Source organism: Blennius ocellaris (genome assembly GCF_963422515.1).
Source record: "Blennius ocellaris genome assembly, chromosome: 2".
Taxonomy (NCBI): domain Eukaryota; kingdom Metazoa; phylum Chordata; class Actinopteri; order Blenniiformes; family Blenniidae; genus Blennius; species Blennius ocellaris.
The window spans coordinates 23,721,518-23,749,189 of NC_137651.1; the positions used below are offsets into that span (position 1 = coordinate 23,721,518).

General features: G+C 44.0%; 1 protein-coding gene across 1 annotated transcript in view; it reads right to left on the reverse strand.

Annotated features, from left to right (window-relative positions):
* The window catches only part of LOC308141652 (neurobeachin-like), a gene marked incomplete at both ends in the record, with an annotated part of 240,698 nt that overhangs the window by 85,535 nt on the left and 127,491 nt on the right, over positions 1 to 27,672 (reverse strand). Inside the window, 6 exon segments of the mRNA XM_080511859.1 lie at positions 8,379 to 8,545; positions 10,529 to 10,637; positions 13,509 to 13,573; positions 19,378 to 19,439; positions 25,289 to 25,416; positions 26,983 to 27,106. Coding sequence (XP_080367985.1) covers positions 8,379 to 8,545; positions 10,529 to 10,637; positions 13,509 to 13,573; positions 19,378 to 19,439; positions 25,289 to 25,416; positions 26,983 to 27,106 — 655 coding nt within the window.

Sequence of the window (27,672 nt, forward strand, 5' to 3'; positions counted from 1 at the left end):
GATGTACGTCCAGCAGTATAACCGAGCTTGTCCTGCTACCATCCACAACCTCGTGATTCCCCCCCCCCCCCCCCACCCCCGATATTATTAGAAAGTAGAATAACCAGAAGCAGTCAGCCATGAGCTGCAAATAAAACCTCGGAGCGACTATTGTGTGCGTTCAGATCCAAGCAGAGGTTTGAGCTGGATGCGGTACAACGTTGGCAGGCGGTCGCCTGATTCATTGTAGTGTTTCTGTGTTTCTGCCCCCTTCCCCCGCCACGGCATTGACTCCGTCTAAACAGATTAAAGTGTTACAGCGGATCACATCACAAAATACAGCCTCCTGCACCATGAATATAATATCTACCAGTGTCAGAAATCAAGAGGCTCGGGAGACTTAGCCGGGCTCTGACAGCAACAAGAGCTCAGTTTCAGTTAAGTATCAATCAAAACTCGCTCTCTCTGTATGTGTGTGTGTGTGTGTGTTTATGTGTATGTGTGTGTGTGTGTGTGTGTGTGTGTGTGTGTGTGTGTGTGTGTGTGTGTGTGTGTGTGTGTGTGTGTGTGTGCACATGCTGCATGCAGAGCAAGAGTGAACGCCTTGAGCTTGTCCCGTGTCAATCTCCCTCAAAGCTTAACGGAGGGAAAGAGAGACGTCAGTGAGTGGAGAGGAGACAACCCACGTAAATGATATTGTAAATGTGAGATTACACAGTGTGAAAAAATGTAAATCCACTGTAGGCAACTGTAGGCGATTACTGCGGGAGATTATGTCCCCTTTAATTCTCAGTGCAAGCAGACAGCAGATGCCGGGGGGGGGGGGGGGGGGGGGAATAGATCCGCCACTTTGAAGAAGCATTAATTCCCTCCACTGCTCTTCATCCGGGGCCGGTGAAGGTTGCGGATTGTGCAGTACAACTTTGGCCCGAGTCGATATCCTCATTTGTCTTTAACAGTAATGAAACGCGCGACAAAGCAAACCCCTCAAGTTGCTGATTAACGAGTGGGACGCCGACATTGTGACGTTTCCTCCCGTCGTTTTGTCCCGTGCACATGGTTTGAGTTTGGATGTTCTGCTGTCGGGAGTGATATCCCAGAGACTGTGTGGTCACTGATTTTTGGACGGTGCCTCTGCGGCGCTCCCGCTGAAGGAACCCTCTTCCCCGAGGGTGGTCCGAGAAACTCCTCAATCTGTAGCTGGGAGACACCAAACCTCCCACCTGCAGGTCTCCGCAATGACCCCCCCGGAGCGAGATTGTAAAGAAGATTCCGGGCCGGCGAGCAGCACACACGTGAAGGAAGAAGCAAAGGAATTAAAGCGAGCAAAGGTTTTTTAAGGTTTTCAATCATTTCCGTGGATCTCCATCTTCTGCTTAGCAAATTGTCCAAATAGCATTCATTAAGCAAGCTCCCTCATTTTACACATCAAACGCGTCTGGCTTGGTGACAACCGTGAAGAATCGCTGCGCGCCGGCCCCTCCAGAAACTGGCAAAATTTATTAGTCCCGTCGCCCATCAATCACCCAAATGGATTTCAAAGCGCATTTTAAAAGCTAATTTTCCTGCACTGATAACCTACAGGAAACAGGAGTGCCATTATTTATCGTGGCTTTCAGACTTGCTAAGTGCAGGAGGATGAATGTGTAAGCGGACGATCGTCTCCTCTCTTCTCTTACAAATCGGGTGTTTTTAAAGCGTCCGTCTCTCCTCGGGAAGCCGGGCCTGAAGTTTCTGAGGTGAGAGATGCAACACTGCAGTATACAGGGGGGGGGAGGGGGTGTTGTGTTTGTTTGCCGGAGGAAAGACAAAGCCAACAGGCGTGGATTTAGAATATCCTGGGAGGTGAAAACTGTTTCAGCGCAAACTTTAACGTCACTGAAGAAAAGAGAGAGACCTTGACAGCTGACAAAGTGGATTAGAGGGTGAAAAGTCATGAGTTCCTTCTTATTATGTCTGATTATTTTGACAACATGCTAATGCTTCCGTAGCCAGTAACAAGAAAAAAAAAATCATGTAATGTTTAACGCGAATGGTACACAAGGGATCAGAGTGTCCCATACGCTTTACAATAACATAAACTTTACAATGCATGATGGGAGGGGTCATCCCCTTCCTGAGATCCATGTATCCCTCGCTTCTTTTTTCTTCTTTTTTTAAAACAAAGCAAGTTATAATTTCTTTCTTTCTTTCTTTTATTTTTTTTTGAAGAAAATCTGTTTGAATTTCAGGGAAACAGTTCATGCCAATTGTGGAGCTTATCTGCGATTCTTTGGAACAGTTCAGGAATACACATCGTCCAATAAACATGCACTGGGGGTCTTTGAGCAAGAAACTCAGCTCTTTCCTCTGTTTTAATGAAATTACACCATGTCTTAAGCACTAAATACTTCACAATCACTTTCACTTAATGTAAAAGTGTGAAATAATCTCAAACTTTAATGAAAGAAACCCCCTTAAACATTTAAACACAGACCAAACAATAAAAAAAAAAAAAAAACAAGATTTAGTGTTTTTTCCTAATATAAGTTTCTGGAGATTAATACAAAATATAACCTCTGAAACTGATTCTCAAAAGCACAAAATAACTTCATGTTTTTCAAGTCTTTTGGAAAGGCCATACTGAAGAAAGACAAGTTCTGCACGGCTGAAGATTTCCTTCTTATTGTCATTGTGCTGTGAGGAGATGTGTGTGAGGAGATGTGTGTGAGGCGGTCAGGAGGAAGGACAGCGACATGCTGATTCAATAAAACACCATTATACCCCTTTTAAAAGCTTCCATTGGTGACATGAGTAGGGGGTAATTATTATAAATACCAGTAATCAGCGACAATTCTATTCAGAGGGGCACCGACTGGTTTCTGTCACACACACACACTCCCAAACACACACCGACATTGACATTGAACACATCGGTTCCTTAGTGTGAACAAGTGGCCTTTCTTTAGTCGTGAGCTGTCCTGACAGTTTACGACTGCAAGAAACTCAAACCTATGATGAGGAGTTTGACTTGTACGTGTCAATGCATGTAAATATATATATGTACGACCGCTTGAAAACAAACTGTTTTATGACTAATACGTTTGCCCAGTTCACAGGCTTGGCGTGCACAAGCAGATTTTTGGAGGGTCTTCTGACAGCGTACTTCGGTCCCATTAAAATGACATCCAGATCTGAGGCTGTGTGATGACGGGGATATCATACGTCATGAAAACCATCAGGCGGCCAGCAGGGACTGAAAACCAGAGTGAAGAAATGTGAAAACGTTTCTTTCCCACCAGATTGTTCAGTTTTTTTGTTTTGCTTTATTTTGTTTTTTTGTTGTTTTTTATTTTTTGGTTTGGGGGGCGGGGCAAATTCCTCAACATGCTGCAGTTAGATGGAAAACGCCAATAAAATAAAAAAAAAAAAAAAGACAATGTGCATCAAAAGTGGTGACTGGCAACCAGATGGTGATGAGCCACTGCTCTCAAAGAAATGCACAGTGATTTCCGCAATATATATAAAAAAAAAAAAAATTGGATCGTACGTCTTGCGGATGCCAAGTGTTCAGTGACGGTTTGGTCGACATCGTGATCAGATTATCACAAAGGGCCGCAAACGATACGGGACACTTTGATCTCTTTAATTTTGTCACTGCTTATCATCACCGGGTTTGAGACCGTGGCAGACGGAGGGAAGCTGCTGAGCTCAGATCCCCATGCTTTTGGTTATTGGATATGACTTTTCTTTTGTAGATGGAGCGATAAGAGACTGAGAGTTGGACAGAGACGAAAGGGGAAAAAAAAAAAAAACAACAGAGCGGCGGCAACATTAACTCCAGGTAATCTGGAGTAATGAAGACAGACGGACGGACGCGATCGGACGACGGATGAGGAGCCGAGCTGGACCGTCGGCGAACTCCCCACGCAGACGCCATCTTTCACTGCAAGCGTGGCGATGCCCGGCTCCATTTCAGCACCCTTTGAAATTAATGGTTGTGTTAAATGGGCTTCTTTCCAGAGATAATTAGCACAGCGTACAAGGTTAAGAATGGCCCCGGAGGAGCAGAGCCTGGTGGAGGTCAAAAACAAATCTGGATATCGCTCTTGGTTCTCGCTAAGCAAACACAAAGCACAAAAAAAAAAAACAACAGCTAATAAATGCTGAAAAACACACCATTACTTCCAGACGGTTATAAACGACAACACATTTCATTGAACCTTTTTCAATGGATATGCAAAGTACTGCTGCCTGCACCACCAACAAAGGGATCGTTTATGTATTTCCTCAGATGAAACAGAGCGCCTATAGATGTCAAACAGAAGACCGTATCCGAATTATATCTTCTTTACTGCTGGGCTAAATTATGATTGTATCGTCGGAGACCTTGACCTTTGTTTTCTGCCTTCCAGGGGTCACCCGACCTCGAAGCCTCCGAGGCTGTAAAGCTCTCTAAAGGTGCCCACCCCCTCCTGTGTGTGCTCTTCTATTAGAATTGATAACCCTTTCAGGGAACGCCAAATACTCTGGGCACATGGCGAGTAAAAAGGTTCATTCCATCACAAAGTTATTATCCACAGGGAGATTGTTACCATTCATCACGGGCGGGAGATGAAACTCGCTGTTAGTCAAGGGAAACGGCCGTTTCACTGCCCTGCTGCAGATCGATAGATGCCGCCATTTTCCTTTCTCTCCTCCGCTACAAAAAAGTAATTATACAGAAGAAAATGTTGACAATCAATAGACTAGTCAGGTAAGGTTAAGGTCTGCGGAGGAGGCTCCTCTGTCAGCTGTCAGTGATGATACCGGGGAGGACGTCTGCACAGCAACAAAGAGAGCGTCAGCCCCGTTTTACATCTCTGGTTCAGCTCAAACTGGAAGCAAGGGACTCAAATAGACACAAAAACCAGAGTCCAATGTGGACATGGAGCCTTTACACAGTCTAAAAATTAAGAGAGAGAGAGAGAGAGAGAGAGAGAGAGAGAGAGAGAGAGAGAGAGAGAGAGAGAGCGAGAGAAATAGCAATTATAAGATTGAATGTAAGTCGAACTGAATGGCCGAATGCAGCAAGAGTTTGTGAAAACATGAACACCGAATGGTTCCGACGTTGTTTTGGCTCGAGAGCAACAGGCTTCAGAGAGGATTTTCTGTTTTGATGTGATTAAAATGGAAAACTTGAAAACTCACTTGTAGTTTGGTGCGTGCGAACAGAAGGAAACGTCTATCTATCTGTCTATCTATCTATCTATCTATCTATCTATCTATCTATCTATCTATCTATCTATCTATCTATCTATCTATCTATCTATCATCGACAGTATCTATCTAATCTATTGTATCTAGTACTACTACTGCTACTATTAACTACTTCTACTTGCGCAGAAGAACTGCAGAATTTTTTTTTCAAAAAGTTGCATTTTTAGTGGCTCCGAACTCAAAATGCAGAAACATATTTGCATTTTCACTTGAAATCATTGTCATATAAACAGGTCCTTTGTTTCCTCAATCATTTTGAAGTAGTATTACTTGTTGTATATTTTAAACGTATGTCCCTGCTATAAATGTTAGTTTCGTTAACCAGGGCACAAAACAAATTTGATCCTTAATCCACATAAAAAAAGAAAATGCAACTAATTTGCAAATAAAGTGCTGTGTTGCACCAAGCACTCTGGTGAAGAATTCATGGTGGCGCCACAGTGAGGACCAAGCGGTGGACGTTGGTCTTCAATGAATTCATCCGCCTCGCCTTGACATCTCCTCTCACTTCAGACGAGCCCGAACTTTATAATCCACTGGCAGGGTTCAGAGGTCAACGGCAGAGGGGACCAGAGGGCGGGGGGGAAAATCACTCTCTCCTTGGGAAAAAAAAAAACCTCTGACATCCAATTTTCAACTTGATTTATCAGTGTAAAGCTAAAATTGATAGTGTGTCATTACTGAGCTGGGAAGCTGTCTCACAGCGATGTATCAAAGCCTCCTCATTCTGATTTAGCTCGGCGGATCAATACCACCCTATACTGTTTCAATTTGAGGAGTATTGATTTTTTTTTTTCTTTCCATGCCGACTCCATACAAGGGGGACATTCATCATCAAGCAAGCATATAGTATGATCTAGCAGGCCACCGCGGGTCTGATCTGGTTATTCTTCAAGCTGCACCACGTGACTGCAGAAGCAGCTGTTTTCCAAAACCGCGTCCTCGTCGCCGGCTATTGTTGTTCGAGCCGCTGCAGCAACAGCCACAACCGCTCAGAATAAAGCGTCTCTCTGGGATGAAGATAACCTGCACGTCTGCAGTTCAGACGAAAAAAAAAGAAAAAAAAAATATATATAAATCTGACACACACACACACCCCAAGTCAGTCTTTTTTCTCTCTGTTGACTATTTGTAATAAATCCCACACTAATGATAAATATCCTCTGGCATGTCTCCAGGCAGAACTTGGGTATTAAAGGCGATTTGAGGGTGAAAACAAACAACTAAAGTCTCATACTCCCACTCCCACTCACTCACACACACACACACACACACACACACACACACACACACACAGACACACACACACACACACACACACACACACACACACACACACACACACACACACACACACACACACACACACACACACACACACACACACACACACACACACACACACACACACACACACACACACACACACACCTCAAAATGCTTGAGGGCTTTATATTTTACAAGAGCAGCATAAATGGGAAAGTTAATGTAGCATTGAATAAGACTAAGCTGCTGAACTGCAACGCTGCCCTGAGCTCGTGAGCATATTGCATCATTTTTCTTCGCCAGCAGGTTACCATTAAATTTGAATTTGTTGGAAGTTTTTTTTTTTTTTTTTTTTTTTGCGGTATCATTTACAATGCGCCCACGCTCAACAACCTTTTGTTTCAATGCAAATACCGCGCCTCCGAGAGGGGCTCCATAAATATTTGAACGAGAGCCCGGAATTCAAGCCAAGGAGATTTTCATGGGTTGTGCGGGTTCAGTCAGTTTTTAAGAAAGAGCTTTATTTGTGAGGTAAAAAAAAAAAATTCTTTGACTAAATATATATAGTTGTTCTGACAATACTTGCAATACATCATTTTGCCACGACACGAGAAACACAAGAATCCATTTTTATGCGAAAAAAATACCACACAAACTGTGTGGAATAATCAGTTTAGTGTGGAAATCACTTTCAAAGGTGCAGAAAATATTTGCGAGAGCAGCCAAAACATAGTTTAAGATTCCAAACAAATGTGGCTTCGATGCATTTTAATAACAAAAGCAAAGCTACTGTTCAAGCAGCTTTTGGAACAGTCTGGATAAAACTTCAGATTTTTAACAGATGGACAAAACTGCGACTCCTCAGTGTACTCTGTATTCCATTTCAGCTTTTAGGTTTATCCAAACATGTCTTCTTGCACATTTTTATCTCTCACCTTTATCCAGATAGGACAGAATTTAACCTCCAAACAAAACCTGCTGCAGCCCCGCCTGCATTGAGCGCTCGGTGTTTTGCCCATGATAACATCTGGATGCATGTGATTACAGACAAAAGGGAAAATACACAGCCACATTCTTAGTTTTAATGCTTTTTTTGTGTGGTTTTTAAAAAAAATTTTTTTACTTCTGATCTGCATACAGATATGAGAATTTTTAACATAAAGAAATTAATGCTCAAACAAATCCTACTGCATTTATACCTACATAGAAGAAAATAATTGATTTGCATATCGCTAGCTCGTAGGTAAGTTGATAATACAAACATGTATGCGTCTATAATCAAACTATACTTCAGTTTCGCCTGCATGGAGCACTTCAGACACCTCAGTTATAACAATTGAATGCACGTGGCTACATGGACAATAAAAGATAGCGAGCAAAACGCCGTCCCTTTTTTTTTTTTTTTTTACTTCAGTAGGTAATCCAAGCGGCATGTTGTAACACCTCTGTTTGTCTAATATAAATGTGGCTCTTGATCCTTGGCCGCCGCTCTGTGTCAGTGGGACCATGTGGATACAAGCGAGAGGCAGAGCCGGTGGTTATTTTAACAGGGCCCTTGGGGAAGGCGGCAACTACCACCAGGTGCTGCACTGTGTTACTGAGAGGGTCAATGAATGCCTGGACAACGCTAGAGAAACACCCCCCCAAACCACCCCCCCCCACCTCAGTGCGCTGGATGACTGGCCAATCAGCCGTCCCGGGGGGATTAAGCCACTCCGCACGCTGTAATTGCGTTTGCTGACCTGATTGCTGACCCTATCGGATTCCTGGGAAAATGACATTAACCGGTGGCTCGGCGGCGCAGTGACTGCAGAGCGCCGTGAGCAGGTAACTTTTAGTCCCGTAGGTTGCGGCGGACTGTGGCTGAACACCGGGGGGGTTGGGGGTGGTCTTACCTCTGGGCCACCGTCCCCCAGGCGCCGTGCTTGTTGGTGAGGATGTTGACGATTTTCTGCTTTAGCTGGTTCGCCGTCACGTGGTCCCTGTGCTTGGCGGCGCTGATCAGGTGGTCGCACATCTTCTCTTCGTCTCTTCTGTCGGTGGCGTACTGGGTGCAGTTGGACTGAATTAAAAAAAAAACAAAGAGAAAACGGAAAATGAAGCGAAGCCCATTGTTTATTTATGAACGTAGGCGCAGTTATCCACAGCCAAAAGTAATGTCAGACATTGTACTAATAACATTTGGGAATGTTTTACTCCAATAAAGTCAGAATAATATATATCCTCTAATGGAGCATTTGTCACGCTGAAGAATGTTATGGCTTTATTCAACACACTTGAGTGCATAAAGATATTAGTGGACAGCTGAGAGATATATTCCCAGTCCCTGCGAGGAGTGCAGTAAATCACAGCGATCACATGAAGCCAGTCCATTCCCTAACCGCGGACAGATGAGGCTCCCTGCTCCGGAGCTGTGAACGGTGCTATTAGAGAAGGAAGACAAATACTCTTAATAGATTTCAGAAAGGACACCGTATGTCAAAGCCTGCAAAAAGCCACACTGTGTCGAGAGACGTCCGTCTGGTGCAGGAAGCGAGAAACAAAACACAAATCTGACGTCAATAATGTCTGATTATAGAGAGGACAATCTCTGGATTATGAAATTAGGATGAACTAATTAAAGAATTACCTGGCTGAAATATGAACTTTAGATGAATTTCCAGGAGTGGGTGCGACGACAGAAGTGTACCAGGTGGCTAAAAGTAAAGTAAAGGAGCGCATGTGGCTCCATCTTCGCCGCAGAAACAAGATTGTCTTACTCGGCCTCCCCCGGGGGGGGAGAAACTCTGGCTAATATTCACAATCTAATTTGCTAACAGAAGCTGGGAGTTAATTGAATTTCCTGCTTTAAATTTGAATTCTGTCAGATATTATACCTCAACATATTCCTCATAAAGCGGATAACTCAATCTCCGCCTGTCACCTCGGATCACCACGTGACGCCGTGACAAATATCAAACATTATTTATCACTTTAAAGCGCATGACGCCTCCGCCTGACACCAACTTAATTGTAAAAACGTCTTATCTGCGTACTGAATCTTCAATCTTGGATAGTGGGTAATAAAGTAATGTCAGAGCCGGATGAAGAGTGCGGGCTGTCTGGGGTTGGCAGACAGAACTGATGGGGCCAGGTACAACCCCCCCCCCCACCCTCCTGACACTGCATATCTCGCCGTCTCTCCCAGTTTATCCAGCAGGTCAAGGATCCTCCAGGAGTGTATATCAAGCAGCTGTTTGAGGACGGCTGCTTCTCCCAGATAAGAAACTCATCACTCTTCAAATGTACAAGCTGTTAACACAGGTAGGGCGTGTGTGTGTGTGTGTGTGTGTGTGTGTGTGTGTGTGTGTGTGTGTGTGTGTGTGTGTGTGTGTGTGTGTGTGTGTGTGTGTGTGTGTGTGTGTGTGTGTGTGTGTGTGTGTGTGTGTGTGTGTGTTTATTGACATGTTTTTCTCGAGTGGGAAATTATTCCTAAATAGAAATGCAATAATAAAAGGAAGAAGAAGAAGAAGACGAAGAAGACGAAGAAGAAGAAGAAGAAGAAGAAGAAGTAAAACAGCTTGATTTTTCTTTGTCTTCAGCAGGAGTGTCATGCTACAGGGGCTCAGTACAGAAACGGGAGGTTATTGCTCGAGTTTCTCACTAAAACCTTATATTACATCTATAAGTTAATATAGCTGAAATAGCCTTTTGCAGCCGGTAATTAAATCACTTAATAAGAAGTGTGAGGATGAGGAGGTAATCCTCACGAGGACACAGAGGGAAACGATTACTGGGCGTGTGAAGCCGAATGGCTGTTTCATAGTAATCGGATTTGTTTGGAGCTCATTAGCAGGGTGACAAATTCTATTTTCCAAAGAACGATGGTGACATTCAAATTTGGACGAGCAGAGATTGCGTAGTAGTGCGATTCATTACGCCATATGTGGGTTAATCTAAGCCCGACATCTACGCAGTATAATAACACAATATTCTGGTCATTGCACACACAATTAAAGCGATTTTCATGAACTTTCTTCGACGTTTCATGTCAGGCGGGTTATACCTCAAACTCCGCATGCTTGTGCACGTCCTCCGCTCGCTGTCTGTTCAGGATGAATTCAGCCTCGTTGGCAACCCGGACTATGTGATCCTTCATGGCGTGGCAGAGTAACCTTTAAAATAGCAAAGAAAGTTTAATTTAGCAGGCTTTGCATGTGGAGACAGATCTATTCTATCGATCCCAAATTAGAGCGATGATGTGTGATCCAGTAAAATATGCCGATATCAGCATTCCTGTGTAAAAATAAAGAACAACTTGATGGATCCATCCCAGAGTAAACACAGAGAGAAATGTTGTTGTGGTGACGCGTATACATGATGGAAATCTCTCTATTTTCGCAAAAAAACCAAACACTCGCTACCAAAAATGACTAAAATCTCAACATTAAAAAACAATTTTAATGAAACCTTCTGGTGCAAAACACAGTGAAATATCCCAAAAACGTCTCCTGAAGCTGTTGCATTATTTTTTAAAACTCACTCTTACTGTGAGACAAGTTTCCAAGCACTGATGTCACTTGCTACAGTAAATACACTAAATATATGTGAACTGTGGTTCTCCATTTACATACATGAAAACATAAATACACAATGTCTGCATAGACTGTGGAAACACAACACACGTAAAGTAGTTTCTATGCACATCCACCTAATTAATGAAGAAGCACTGAGGTTTTATGAGCTGCAGCGTCTTGTCATGACGGCCCCTTCAAACGGAGGCGGGGTCGAGGCCAATCCGGCTCATCAGGATCTGGTGACTCTCCGCTTGGTGAAAGAGCAGCCTGGCAAACAGCGTCATTTGTCTGTGTTATGGTGCAAGGCCTGGGGGGGGGGGGGGGGTCAGTGACAGATCCCTCTGTACCATTAAGGAGGGAATGGAGTGTCATTAGAGCACCGGAGCCTATCCGGCACACTCCCGATTGACCGAGCATCTCTTCCCACTGACCGTGACACAAACCCCACCGACTCCAGAGGCTCCGCGGCCTCATTCATATTTAAATCCCGGCGTCTTTAATAACTGAAAACAGCCTGGATATTGCGTGTAGATTACATGCCATTTTACACACCATTAGGCCAGCTTTGTTTTAATTAAAGCAGCCCTTGTTCCTCTCCAGTGCTCGATACGGAGTGTAATTTTCCCCTGCCGTCCCGAGGAGAGGCAGCGATCCCGAGGCTGCGTTCATCAGCTGCTCCTGCCTCTTTAACTGTTGACAAGCACTCATTAATAGACACAAGTTCACCGTTCAAAGACGGAGGCTGACAACGGCGAGCTTTGTTTCCAAACCAGGAATAGATGAGAAAGCAAGATGACAAGTGAGATTTAGAGGGGGGGGGGGCAAAAAGAAAAAGACGTGTAGTCTGTGGCGATAGAGAGAGAGAGAGAGACGCTTGCAAAACAGTCAACGGTGACGGAGTTACATGTGAGGCGACTGATTTTCAAAGAGATGGATCGCTTAAAAACAGAGACGGAATTTCATAGAGAAAATGCGGCAGCAGTTTTAACGAAGCCGAAGATCAGCTTAGTTGCTGCATGTATTGTTGCTCCCACTGTCTGGGTGTCAGCCACGCCTTGTAAAGCAAACACAAGTACCCGAATCCAGCCACCTCCAGATCTGACTAGTTAAGCAGAGTAGGTGTACGCCGACGAGTAAAGCCTGGGGAATGATGCGTCTGTCAGCAGCACCCTGGACAGCGCCGTGGAGCTCTTCCTTTGTTCCGGGGCCAACACGGGGGGGGGGGGGGGGGGGGGGGGGCAGGCGGGCAAGGAGAGCCCGGGCATGAAGTAGGAGGAGCCATGGCCAGATGGGTCGGCAGATGGGCGAGGAGGCTGAGCCGTCCCTGATCTGCTCTGCAGGAAAGTCTGGCCACAGCCGGGGACGGAGGGCACAGTAAAACCCAGAGAGACGACACAAGAAGCAGGCGGCTGCACCCTCGTCTCGATATCTGCGCTTCATCCAATCACAGCAGTCTTATTTACTTTTAGCCCCGACAGAGCAGTCAACGAGGGTAAAAGGCTTAGAGCTAATAAACGCTGTGCCAACAGCCTTTTCATGTCTCTGAGAGGGGAAACAATTACAAGCTGCACTGATAACAGGGGGCGAGGGGCGAGGGGCTCGGTGGCTCTGTGGTTTCACTCATTGTAGTGGAACTGCGCAGTAGGAAGAACACACAACCTATATATAACAACTCCAAGTATTCCTCTTTGGTTTAGCACATTATGAAAGTGTGAAACGTTAAATTAAATATCTCTCAATAAAACCTGAACAAGCTGAATCGTCTGTCTTAACAATGGCCCCCTGTGTTGATTCGTTGTATTGGAAAAGCAACAAATGACTAACATTTTGTGCTTAATTCTGAAAAAAATATCCAAATGTGCTCAAATAAATCTAATCTGCAATTTTTTTTTTTTTTTCATCTTCAGGTTGATGTTGGCAAAAAAGGTTTCCGCTTAACGTAAAACATGATTTCTGCAGAACTCAGCAGACATATTTAATTCTTCACAAGCAGAGTGTGGCTCGATCGCACTGATCTGTAGTATCAGAGTTTGATATGTTCCACAAACAGTATAACTACGAAGGAAAAACAAAGTTATCCCTAAAGCTGGAAAGACTCTGGTTGGTCGCTTCTGGCCCATATGGTTGACACCCCTGCTCTCATGACATTTATTATCAGGCCATCTTTATTTATTTTTATTGCTGTAGAATTGCCAATTGTGACTTTTCATTTCAATGACTGTGTTTTTGACTGTAATCACAGAAGTTCTGACCTTTGATTCCACAGCCATAGTCTGAATGACTTGAGGACCAGAGAGTCGATGCTTCACCAGCAAATAACTCATTTTCTCTGCTTTCTGGTGGCTGTTGGATTTTTTTTTTTTAAATACCATAAATGGTGTTGGTCGTGAGAATTACGCATGCTAACTCCTGTCAGTGGTGTGAATATAGGGATTAACCTTTATGTGTTGCATTGAAAGAACACGTTACCTTCCCTCGTTGATAAGTTCAATGAAAGCCAGGCCTGCGTTCTTCTGAATGGAGTTCTGCCACTCCTGAAATGATAAAAGTCACACTGTTACCTGCACAAAATGTAAATGTAAACGTAGGAAAATAAAATAGAGCTGAAAAGCACGCCAAACGTTGAAATAGGCTACAGGGTATTAAATGCAATTTGAGATGCCTGAAAAGAAACATATCTCACCAGGCAAAGGGCATATTTCAACTGTAATTTACATTACAAATTGCAGCCCGTAATTCAAGAAGGTAAAAGAAAGTATTTAGCTGATGTGTCCTTCTGAGGGGGGGAAGAAAAGAGCGACGGTTATAAAAAGCTGAAATCCTCCACCACATGTGAGACCGTCCTTTCTTCCTCTGTGAAAAGATCTGTAAACACAGGAGAGATGTAATTGTGGGATGAAACTGTATCCTCTCGCTTAAATACAGCCATTTCCTCTGTCCCTTACAGTGACAGATCACCGAGCCCTGCAGTGTGCGCCTGGAAGGGATCCGAGCCCCGGGGCCACAGTGCCAGCTCTCGCTGTCTCACAACATGCTCTGGAAATGATTAAAAAGCAGTTTGAGAGCGCGCCTCTCACTGTGGGAAATTCGGCTCTCCTGTAACCTCGCCGAGGTGCAAATGGAAGGGAAAACAGAGAAGGCCACGGTTCAAATGAAGAGGAAGAAAAAAAAAAAAACAGAAGAATTTTTTTGTGCTATGCCGCCGTAGGCTATGCACACACACACACACACACACACACACACACACACACACACACACACACACACACACACACACACACACACACACACACACACACACACACACACACACACACACACACACACACACACACACACACACACACACACACACACACACACACACACACACAGGAAATCTGATCCTGATTTCCATTGAAAGAAATTAAAACTATTCAATCTTTGCATAAAGCTGCAGTAAAGCTGCAGCGTGTGTTGTTTTTTTCGTACGCAGTTGTCGTGACTGACACATAGCGGCTCGCGCTGGCGTGCACACACTGACCCTGCGACGCGCTGAGTCTGGGGAGACGGCGCTGACAAACTGCTGAGCATCTGGTCTCCAAATGTTCCCCCGTGACCCCCGTTCCTGCGCCGCAGCCTCGGACCTGGAAGAGGCTGTTCTGTTGTTGATTTGGACAAGGGGATCATGTACAGCCGGGCCTCCTCCCAGCTTCCACTCGCACCGGACTCACGTGACAAAAATAAATACGGAAATCAAGGCAGATGTGACGCCGGGGCGATTCCAGGGGGTGGGGGCAGCGGGTCGGTGGCACTGTAGCCTGAACTACTCATTTCTTGGTATCTTGTTTGAGGTATGCCTGTTGACAGCTCAGATAGCACTTCACAGGCTCTCTTTTCCTTTTCCATTTTTTTTTTTTTTTGGTTTCACTGGAGCACAGAACTCCCAGAGGAGTCTGCCTTTGATTGCAGAGATTAAAAAAAAAAAAAAAAAAAAGTCATCTGCAGTCTATCTGAAGGGAATAAGGCTTGACGTTCACCTCCTGAAAAAAAAAAAAAAAAAAGAGATGTGATCCTTTATATAAATGCAGACCAGGACCGGCGTGCTGCACCGTTGGCCAATAGGGGAGTTTGATTAGTCACTTGGATATAAAAAAAAAACTGGTTTCAAGCTGTATTAATCAGCGGCTCAGTCTGAATAAAAGCCAGATAAACTGTAAAACAGTCCAACATGTTGTTTATCAACGGTTTTACCAGAATCAGATGACTATTAAAGCATCTGTGTTAGAAGAACTGACAAATACTATGTCAATATTTAATCAATTCAAAATCATTGTGATTTAGCTGGTGTTTGGAGGAATGGAGGGATATTCTGCACTCTGGTTGATATATTCTATCTTCTGCTTTAGTATTATTACTACATTACCGGTGAAATGTATTTTCCCTGGATAGTAATTAAAGCTTGTCTTCCAGCAGACCGGAGAAAACATCAAATAAATAAATAAAAAACAACAACATGAAGTAGAACTGTCACCTGTCACACAGTTACATCTAAACTCACATCAAATAGTAAATATTATTTGAAATGGGAATTTCTTGTATATTTGTTGTCAACAGCAGATCCACACACAGTGAAAGACTGTGGCAGTAAATACATTTGAAACGTCGGTCGACCGGGTGGAGATGGAGATGTAGATGGTTTCCCCGCCTCTCAGTCGGGTGGTGATGTCACCGATCCCCCGAACGCCGTGGGTCTGGAGCTCCAGAATCCATGTAACTGAGAGGCGGCTTCCCTCTACTGGAGCACCGGAGACTCCAGGATGTCTTATCGGAAAACGGTATCGGTAGATATTGGGGGGTGATTTCACCGTAAACTTGATCCTGGGTTTGGTGGCGTTGACGTCCTTCTTGCTATCAAAGACGGACGATCCAAGGTTCCAACCGACCTCGTTCAGCACTTTGCCGTCCATGGATTGGATGAACTGATGAAGCTCATTGTCCTTGATCGTCTTGTACTCAGTCTTCTTTGCCTTGAGAAAAACGACGGCTGCTGCATCTTCAAGACGTGTTAGTCGGTCCTGAGAGTCTTTGAAACATCATTTCTTTACTGCAATGTGAAGTTTTGAAGCTTTGTTATGCATTTTAATATGACTGATATTACTAGGATCTTCTTCTTCTCCTTCTTCACCTTCTATTATTGTATTACATCATTGAGATATTATTGTTAATAACTTAAGGAAAAGCCTACTTACATAATGGAACAAACAATTAAAAGATGGAGAAAAGATTTAAAGGGTCCATATAGAGTTTGAGTTGTGTCTCAGTTGGCCATCAGGTGGCAGTGTTGAGCAAATTCATTGTGGGTTTTTTGGGGGGACAAGCGCTGCATCTGTCCTTCAACCAATGCTGTCTTAACTTTAATTCATATTGTCTCATTCCTATTCATGTTACAGTATATTTCTTGAATTACATGAAGACTTTACATATTTTTCCTTTAACATGGAGTCAAGAGGAACAGTTATGAAGACCTGACGGAAATGTTTGAGTCACACTCACCTCTCCCAACGCCAAACACCGTGTTTCAGAGAGATTCATCAATTCTGAAGTTTGAGGCGCGGTTTGACTATTTCAAGTGGAAACGGAAAACTTTCATTGAGTTTTGTGCGTCTCTTCACACGACAACAGTGCATGGAGCCACGGAAACCACAAAGTAACTGTGGCCCAACGTAATTAATACATCATCAATACAGCGTTTCAACGGACGTTGTTTTTGAAACTTTGTTGGGTGGAGGTGAAACTTTTCAAACAAAATAATGCATTTAGCAATTTACCGGGATTCAAAGAGCCGATCGGTCTGTTGGAGGCGCTGTCGTGTCCAATCTCACTTTCTCTTAATTTCCGACTGTTTTTACTGGGCATCAAAGAAATCTATCTTTTGTTGGATAATTACCAATAAATGGGAACATGAGCCCTCTTTCTGGAGACAAACTTCCCTCTCTTGACAGTTTTAGATGGTCACTAAAATATTACTGCTGAAGGTGGAGGCCGACTTGCACAGTAGCAATGGTGCCATTCATCAATTTACCCTTTAAAAAAAAAAAAACAGCCACTAAAACTCCCCACCCTCTCTCTCTCTCTCCTCCCACTTTCATCTCGGTGAAATTCAGCAGGGCACTAAGTATTTGTGGTGTTTCAATCCGACCTGTCAGTGTGCGGGGAGCTGTCGCTTTTATCTGCTCGGTTATACACTCTCCACATCTGGACGCCTTCCATCACTGAGTCTCCGCGGCTCCACACTCCAGACCCCCGCCCCTCGTATGTTTAAGCCGTTACAAGAAACAGAGCCGCTTGACCTTTTCATTCAGCTGCCCGGGCTGAGGAGAGACACGCGGTGTCTGCAAGCGGCCGCGGCCAGCCGCGCCATGATGGCCGTGATTAGTATGCACAAATAAGAAAAGGCGGATCATTAGCACTAATTTATTCATAAAACTGACAGGTCAGAAAACAGAGAGGGACTAAAGGTCAGCTAAGTGCCCTCCGTGCTGTCTTAAGACGTTAACGTTGAAATATGTAAGGGACGCGTCAAAGTTGGCGTTTTGTCAGCCGAAGAGTTGCTTTCTAAACATCATGCAACTGAAGTCATTACAAGCGATTACGGTGCGGTACATGTTGAAAAATCAGCTCTGCATCCCTTCATTACTTTAACATTTTTAAAGTCATATTATCTGGTGACATAACTAAACGGATTACAGATAGTGCAGTATCAGGATAGGGAGCAATGGCTCATCTCAATCCGAGAGGTTGGAGGAGGACAGCGAGCTGAACGGAGGCTTCAAGGCCTCTGCGTCTGATCGATATCTCAGCCTGAGTTCCATCCCCAGAGCCCCTAATGGCAGGAACCTCTGGAGCCACAGTAATGCTATCTGTGTGAAGGGTGGGGGGTGGTGGGGGTGGGGTGGACTCAGACTCTTAACAGCATGCTGAGGCTCTCATCTGCAATAAATCCTCGAGCTGGAAAGTGCAACTTCCCACAGACACTTCACAGACAGAAAAGCTGAAGAAAAAAAAGAAGGAGCCCATCAAAAGAGCAACAATAACTCAGCGCTGGCTGACCCATTTATGTACTTTTTTTATTTTTTTTTATTTTGGAAAGAAAATCCCCTGAATAATGGCCTCCATATAACACGGGCTGAGCTCCCTGCTGAAGAGCGGCTTTGGACTGCGGATACCACGGAGCACCTAGCGGCAGTCCAGCTCCTCCGGGCCCGGGCCCGGCAGTCTGGATCCGCAGAGAGGCACCAAGTAATGGCTTCCTTATGGGCTCCCGGTGCAAGACTGATGGGCTGACAGAAGGTATGTTAAATATCTCCTGCTCTAACTGCTACATCGGGGCTCTGACCTTCTTTAAAACATGGGCTTAACAAGAGATTCAGAGGGTCAGCGCAGGGGTGATCAGTCAGCGGCGGGGTGCCACGAGGTGGGGCTTGGGTGAGAAATTACTGGATGCCACTGGGTGAGATGGATTTCCTTTCAAAACAATTATGCACGTTAAACCATTTCAAGTTTGTAATTCCATAATGACAGTGTGTGTATGACAAGATCAAGTTGATTTATTTGAATTCAAGGCTTTAGAAATGCCATAAAATGAGCATTAAATTATTGATTCTGCAGCTTGACAACTTAACTTTCTGGCAGCTATTCTATATTAATGTGTTTAACTTGTGTTACAAATGTGTGGCACACTTGTAAATCGTACTGCAGAATTACTGGGCGCTGCCATAATGGTTATTTGAGCACAAAAAGTGCTACTCCCTTTTCTATAAATAGTTTGATATATCACAGATGGCGTAGAAGTTGTAGCTGTGAAATTTATGTATGTCAGTGGTGACAGGACAGGAATAAACGGGTCATAATTACAAAACTATTTGTGTTTCTATGCAATGACAAAAACGGACATTTGACTTTATATATGCTCGTATGCATGTTGTAATATGCATATTAATCTGTTGGATTTTAGTTGTTTTCTTAAACATTATTCACCATTTTAACATATTTTACTGGCTTATATTCTCCACACTGTTTCAGTCATGTTTCTGTCTCCCAATTTGACCTTACTGAATTGCATTACTGTGTTATGACTTATGTATGTGCACAAAAGTAAGTGATGAGCAGTTTGTCTGAAATGTCAAAGAAAATAAAGATTGACTGACTGACTGATATCCAATGTGTGTGGACAGCACTGTGACACTGTCTCCACGTTATATTAAAGAGGGACGTGGACAATAATAGAGAAAGAGACAAAGGGAGGCGGGTAAAGAGACGTGAGGAGAGTGAGAGAAGTGAGAAAAAAAATAGTCACCTGAGAGCAAAGCAGCATGACCAGCTCCACCACCGAGGTGCTGGACTTCATGCAGACGAGACCTTCGGAGACAAACGAGACGGGCAGAAGAGATTCAATTCTACATTTTTTTGAGACGCGAGTGAAAATGTTTACGTTGGCACACAAACAAACGGCACATTATTTCCCCCTCTGTGCAACACTTTCAGCAAATTTTAAGCAGATTCCATGAACCTGCGCTACAGATTTGCATACGATTGAAATATTGTCCTGCAGCACACATTTACATGTCAATTTTTCGGAAATTCACATCGCGACACACACACACACACACACACACACACACACACACACACACACACACACACACACACACCTACACACAAGCTAAATTCACACATGCCACACAGAAGACATTCACAGCTTCTTCCCACATCTCTGTGCTGCAGCCGGAGAGCCGGTGAAGCAGACAACTCTCTAATGAAACATGGGCAGGTGTGAAAAGCTCATTTGTAGAAACAATGGCTTGCGACCGGTCTCCTATTCTGCACCTCCAGCCCCTTCCTGCTCCTCGTGGCGAGAGCCATTAAAGGTGCAATCATTAATAAGGCGAAGAAAGAAAGTGTCTGGGCCTCGTTAGAAAACTTACGGACGTACAGCTGCTGCCGTTCCGAAGATGACGGGGAGTTCATCAGACAGGAGGCCAGAATGTTTGTATTTTCAGTTTTTAGCTGAGCATATTTTACAAATGCACCTCTGTCACCTTGGATAAATGTGCCTGATGAATTAATTGTTAAAGCGTTGCGTTTGCAAAAGTAAAGGAGAGTGAGTTAGTGAATCCTGCGCAGCGTGCTCACGTGACCACATGGTGCAAACAGGAGTATTTAAATGAGTGTTCTGCAGGTTTAGTTCAGACCACGGGGTGCCAGACACTTTTTAGTTCAGGTTCCACATTCAGCCCAGGTTCTTCTGGGGTGGCGGTTTCTCCATTACATAGTGTTTTGAAGCAAACATTATCTTGCTTTTACTGCATAGCTACATTTTCCTTTTCTCCCGTTAAAATTTTACATTTATATTTGAACTACAATCAACAAATTTATAGGTTCATCACCAAGAATCACGTCACAATAACGTCAGGTTTTCACCACACAGAGCTAAATAAAAAAGTCGATAAACGTCAATTAAAAAAAGGATTCAGTAATTCTTAAATCTCAAAAATGTATATTTTTACTCACAGTTAAAAATGCTTATGTGGTGCAGTGTTTGATGCCTGCGACACAGCAAAAGGCAGGAAAAGTACGTAGAAGAGATACAAAACCAAGAGCTGGGAGATTAATACCAATAAGAATGTGTTGTTTTGGTTTTATTTATCAGTACCACTGATTTATGAGTTGAATAAACTACATGTTCTGCCAGGCAACAATGAATGAAATCCAGAATGCTAAATATTCAAGAGGGGGCAAATGGTGAATCTTTTGACTGCTTTCCTTTCCGTCCAGTAGAGAGGAACATATTGTAAATACTCAAGAGAGGAAGTGACCCTTCTCTTGTACACAGGGCGCCACAGCTGACCCCTTGTTATAGCAGTGACATGGCGAGCCGTAAGTCAGTCCGGCCTGACACCGGAGTCAGGTGGCCGACTGACCCTGGCCTTGTGCTGGTAGACAAACTAAATGCATTCTATTTAAACATGGCCTGCCAGTCCCTTTCCCTGTAAACAGGCCGGGGGTTAAGGCACGGGTGAATGTGGCATTGTGGGTCGATGTGTCCCGGCAGGCCGGGGCCACTCCGGGGACAGCGAGAGAAAGCAGGCGTCACAACAGCCGCAGTGTTCGCACACGGCCCTTGCCCACCGACTTCCAAGTGTGAGGCTCAGGGTGCACTCGACATAATTGCCGCACTGACCGCATGTCTGCAGGAGGGAGGGGGGGTGAAGGAACGGGGTGAAGCCAAGGGGGCACGCGGGGCACAGGAGGGGCTTGACCCCCCGGGGCAATCTGAGCGGTGATGGATGGCTGGTAATTACCAGTAAATGGAGCGCCTTTGCACTGCGGCTCAGTATTTCAACTGTGGGCCTGGGAAGTGCCGGAAAGAAGAGAGGGGGGAACTGCGACTCGACAGGGTGGCGCGATTTGAAAAAAACCCAAAAAAAACAAAAAAAACAAAAACAAAAAAAACACGAGCGGGTCTGTGTGTTTATTTCATCTGATAGATAGAAGTGATGTAGTCCGTGTCACCCGGTGGACATTTCACAGACTGAGACGGGGTTAAAAAGACGTGTGGTGAGGCTGGATCTCTCTCTCTCTCTCTCTCTCTCTCTCTCTCTCTCTCCAACCTCGTCGGGTTCCAGTCTGCAGCCGGAGATCAGCTCCGGCTTGTCAGCTCGGTCAGTCCGCTGACAGACTTTGAGTGAAAGGGTAACAGACGTATTCACACTTGTCAGGGCTATGCTACCTGATTTTTTTTTCACTCCTCTCTCTTTGACATTGAGCAAGTAGCCACAGCCACATGGCATACTCACGTGTCTATTTACATATGTATGTATGGTGTATGCCTGTTTCTGGGACCTAAGCTTCTGAAATAGAAAATATTATATTAAGGAGCAGGAGAATTTGCCGATGCCGATAGTATTCCAATACCAGAGCTCTGTTTGCTTCAATATTATTATTATTATCATTATTGTTGATTTTATATGAGGCTGTAATAAACTCCTCTCTACAGTAAAGTATGAAATGTAGGAATGTTTGCATGTATTCTCTCAAAATGCCACTTGAGGTTAGTAGAAGGTCAGAAAAGGAAGCAGTGCAAACTATTTTTGTTCCATTTGGACAATGTGGGGGTCTGCGTGACGTCATCATCTCATAAGAAACTAGTTCCTTCTTAAAAAACTCAGAAAGGCTTTATTAACCCCTGGAGAAATTATTTTCAAATGGTGCAAGATTAATTGTGAATTACGATACATACTTTCATTCATTCTTTCTGAAAGTTGAACGACAAACTGTTCCAGTTTGAGTCCTGCGTGGAGTTTATGCTGTTTCCTGGAGTTTCTTCCCACAATCCAAAAACATGCATTATGGTTGGAAAGCACAACAAGTGTCTCTCACCTCATGTGACATCGTGCCTTTGAGTGCCTGTGTGAGTTTTCTCCAGTTACTCTGGTTTCCTCCCGCAGTCCAAAAACATGTGTTTGAGGCTCATTTATGACACGAAAGTTACCTGTAGGTGTGAAGGTGATAGTATGTGAAGTATCCCATGATAAACTAGTGACTTTTTAGTATAGAAGATGGACGGTGTCGCATGATGCAACCGAAAAAAAAAAAATGTACAGCCAAAAGAAAAGACTTTGGCTTTCAGGAAAGGCAAAGATTTATTTTTTTTTGTATTTTTGCTTACGAGTGAAGAAACTGGAGACCACACATGCGTTTATTTTGCACACATGCCTGCGCTGATTGCTGTGGCACACTGCTCCTGTGAATCCTGGCCAAAACAAACCACAGGGATAAAGTGGCAGAGCGCACACACACACACACACACACTCCCTGAGGTTAGGCACACGTCGTCAACCTGAGAAAAAGCAGTGGAAAGCCTCACACAGCTTCCACACCAGATCACTGCGTGCAGCAAAAACCAGTCACCACTGATCTTTAGCAAATTGCAAAGTGCTGCAGTTTAAATTAAAAACGTATTAAATCTATCAAACCTGAAGTCTTGTGGATTTCTGAAGTCTGGGCAGCTGAAATCGTGATTCCAAGTTTCCAGTGGCTTCACTTTAATATCAACAACAGCTATTACTGTATTACCTCAGAGGCAAATCAGTATAACCCTATAAGCCTCTATGCTTCAGTTTATTCGCCATAAAAACAGATTAGATCCATGATGGATTATTTCTTTCATGAAATTTTCCCTATTTTCTGTAGCGCTATTCTGTCAAGCTGCTGGACAGGCGCAGGGTCACTCCCTGTCTCGACAAGGTGACTAACAAGCAGGACTGTCACAGATAGGATGACGTGTGGAACCAAGACGAACAGACCGAGGCCTGGATGACTGGCCAAGAGTGCAGTATTTATGAAAAGAGATAACGTGTCCTTGACAATAGTGAGATCTACATACAGGATCTGCAGAGTGTTGAGGACAACCTCAGGCGTCAGGCCATGAAGTGTAACAAAGTGCATGCTTATGCAGATAGATTAAGATTTCAGTTTGCATGCATTTTGTGAGCGAAAGGTGTGTCAAAATGAGGGTGATGTGTGCGTCGGGCCACGTCTACGGGAGAATATTCTGCTTGAAACTGCTACCGCGTGCCATAGAGTGATCAGACATGTTTTCAGAAGAAGTTATTGAAGTGTTACAGCAAATACATTGAGGAATATGAGTGGTATGAGTCAAATGGAAAAGGCTTCTCACGACATCAGTATATAAAGGTGAAGCTGATTTGCTTCTCCATCAACTTTTCTTTTTTATTTTAACGGTTGCATCATAAGCAATGCAGACATTTTTAGAAAACATAAATCATATGACACAGAAATTCCATTTCTTTCCATTGTGTCTTACAATAGGATACATACTGGCCGAACAAATCTATTCATGCTCAAGCCATTTCCATTTTAGGCCAGTAGGTGGCGCCCACTACCGATGGCGTGCATTATCGTGCGTGTGGATAAATCCTGAAAGCTTCCTGTAAATCAGATTCCACATACGTGTGTGAACCTCCAGAGGAATGAGAGTCGATCAGACAAGGAAATACAATATTCATGAAGTCAGATTTTAACATACAATGTTCTCTTACTAGTGCAAGATTCTATATCATGATGGATAAATATTCTAATTAGAAAAAATATATATTTTTGATGATTAGGCAATAAATGACTGAGTTAGAACTCGGGTGTCAAAGTCATTTCAACCTCGAGTGTGCCGGACCAGTAAAATAGTACCATGACAGTCTTGAAATTTCAACTCTAAAGTTACATTTTGCAGTAGCACCGAGTATACTTGATAAAAATATTTCAGAAAATGACTATAATTTCAACATAAAGCCCATTTGAATGAGAATTATCCTTGAATTATCCTCAGAACTTTCCTCGACTTGTTGGATTACGCACAACTTTACAAACTCACCCTGACAGCATGGCTCCACTGCTAGTTTCATAGCATCGATGTATCCAGCTTTCATGGCAGCGTCTCTAATATCTCAGCTTGGGTCTCAGTGTTGTGTTTTGCCTAATACTTTTAAGTAATTAAAAAAAAAAAAAAAAAAATCACAAATCAATGTTTTCTTTGTCTGTTTACCATGTGCCTGGTGGTTTGGGTCAGATTGAAGGGTTTTGTGGAATGTGCCTTATGTTTGATACCCCTGAGTCAGAGGCTTTTACTGAAGCACCTCAAACATTTCTTATGGTCTTCAACTTCATTTTGCCTGCATGCCATCATTACGAGTCGCCTTCACATATGTCACTGCTCTGCGTTTGCAATGCTCTCGCTAAACACCTCTTGCATAACATCACGATCTAAACCGCCTCCTCTTTGTATTGACATTTGACCCACAGGAATCCAAGTTCCCTTGGAGCACGAAGCAACGGCAGAGTTTGCAAACGGGATTCATAGTTTCGCACTAAAAATATCAGAAACGTGAGGCAAAGGCCACCAATTATTTCAACATGCATCTCAAAATGACATCTGTTGTGACTTTCAAACAGGAGATGTTTAAAAATACATCCAGGAATAATCCTCGAGATGTGGAGTGAGAAAACAAAACACAGGCGCCGCCAGATGAATGAAAGGGAACGCACGCCTAATCAGACTGTGACAGCCCCCCCCCCAACCCCCCTCACGTCACTGTCATCATCTGCTTCTGTGCAACGCGTCCGTCAACATGGCGGCTGGAGGAGGACGGGCCGGTACCGAGGGGTTGGAGTGCATTATGTGGCACGTCTACCTTCGATGAGCAGCTCCTGGCCGTGGCTGCCCAGCAGGGTGCGCGACAGGAACGGGGCAAAGTCCACGAATATCTCTCTCAGCAGGGGGGCCACTTTCTCCAAAGCTCTCTCCAGTTTGGTTGTAATGCTGTGAAGAAAAAAAAAGAAAAAAGAAAAAGCACAGAAATCAACTTTGTACCTGAATCCCAGCGACAAATAAGATCGATTACGTGGTTCTTCACTCATGGGGAATGTGCCGATCGGGCAAAAGCATAGAATCGACACAGTCTTACAGGACAATGCCTGCGGCATGCTCTTTACAGGCTTGGTTTTGTATTTCTATGCAACACATGTGGCACATGTTTACATTGCATGAGCACGTAAAGGGTACCAGCAGTAGGACCAGACGGCTGATGTCGACGCATCCTCTGCTGCGATGTGCTACCAAGGCTTTCACCTGAGATCGCAGCCGTTCGGCCGCTGAAAAGGGAGCTTCCACACTTTCACTAAACATGCTGAGGTTCATCTGAGCTCCTCGGGGGGGAAAAAAGAAAAAAAATGTGGGCTGGAGTCATGCAGCCACACAACTCAATGTCAGAGATAGGGTTCAAACATATCTCCCCCGAGTGTTCACACATAGGAGAAAGAAAGAAAACTGCAACACGAGGAGAGAGGAAACTCATTTTCACAGTTCGGGGGTGGGGTGGGGGGTGGGGTGGGGGGTGGGGTGGGGGGTGGGGTGCAACAGGGAGTTTGACTTTGTATTGCTGTAATTTCACATCAGGATCCTGGGAAAATGCTGAAGTGCAAGTCCTTGCCTCAGACCTCTGGAGGCTGCCTGTAATGCTGCCTGACCGCTAAAGGCTTTGACTGGATCCGGGTCCGATTCACTGAAATGAAGAGACGTAAAGACACCACAGGTAGAGACGACGCGGATTTCTTCAGAATCAACAGACCAAACAAAACAAACACTTCATGTTTTCTGCTGTTCAGAAACACGAGCAGAGGATCAGTAGGCGCTGCAGCGAGACGCCACCATCATCGACTCACTGATACGCTAAGTGATGTGGGTTACTGCTGCCATGGCAACTGCATCTCTATTCTGCTCACAAAACACAGAGAGAGAGAGAGAGAGAGAGAGAGAGAGAGAGAGAGAGAGAGAGAGAGAGAGAGAGAGAGAGAGAGGGGAAAGCAGGAAAAACAGATATGAAAACAGAGGCAGAGCAAAAAGGAGAAGGACAGAAGAGAGCAAGAAAAGATGGGCAGATAAAATGAATGAATGAGTGAGAGATAAACTGATATAAGAGTAAAAGAGAGAGAAAAGATAGCAGGGGAGAGTTAGAGAAAGAAAAGGACAGAGTGAGAAAGAGATTGTCAAATAGAACAAGTGTAAGGAAATGTGAGATGGACAGAACAATAAGGAGAGGGGGAGAGAGAGAGAGAGAGAGAGAGAGAGAGAGAGAGAGAGAGAGAGAGAGAGACAGAGAGAGAGAGAGAGAGAGAGAGAGAGAGAGAGAGAGAGAGAGAGAGAGAGAGAGAAGGTGGGACTCGCTGACATTTAAGGACGACTGTCACAAACTATGATTGACAACAAGGTCACAACAATCAGAGATACAAACGTCAGCATGGCAGAAAAATAGATAAATAACCCCCCCCCCTTTTTTTAAATCTACATTAAAACATGAGCCGGGTGAGTAAAGGAACTGTGTTGTACCTCATATTTTCCGCTGTGTCCTCAGGCATGGGAGCCACCGTCTGCACGGCCGGCAGGTTCTTACTGGTCGCCCCGTTGACGAAGCTGGAGGACGAAGAGGCGGAAGCAGCCGCCTCGGTGGCGCCTTCACGAGGGGGACGCAAACACAAAATGCAACGTCAACGTGCGGGAAATCACTTCCAACTCTCCACACAGCATCATACAACGTGTATAAATAGAAAGTTACACATACACATTGAAATTCCTGGCACAAGGAACACAAAGCTGAGCAGAATCACACATATTGCACCACAATATATTTAACTTTAGTTGCCATTAAAGATTGTCTGAGCATTTCTGAGTAACACGATCTTACAATATATTATGTTATTGACAGAACAGTGAATGTAACTCTGTGTATTGATATATTATATATCTCTGTATATTCATATATTGAAACTGTGTCACTTGCAGTAGTTTTGTGTGCAGAATAAGCAGGTTTTTTTTGCAGAAATGCATCAAACATTTTGTATATATTCCCCTTCAAAGTACCATTGTTAGTTCACAATAAATCCATCATACATGGTTAACAAATATGTTTTCTTTTATCCAATTGTACTTATTTAAAAATAAAAAAAAGCACAGACGCATAACTGATTTCAAGTCAAATATATCCACACTGTTTGACTCCTGGAACATTAAAGTTGTGAT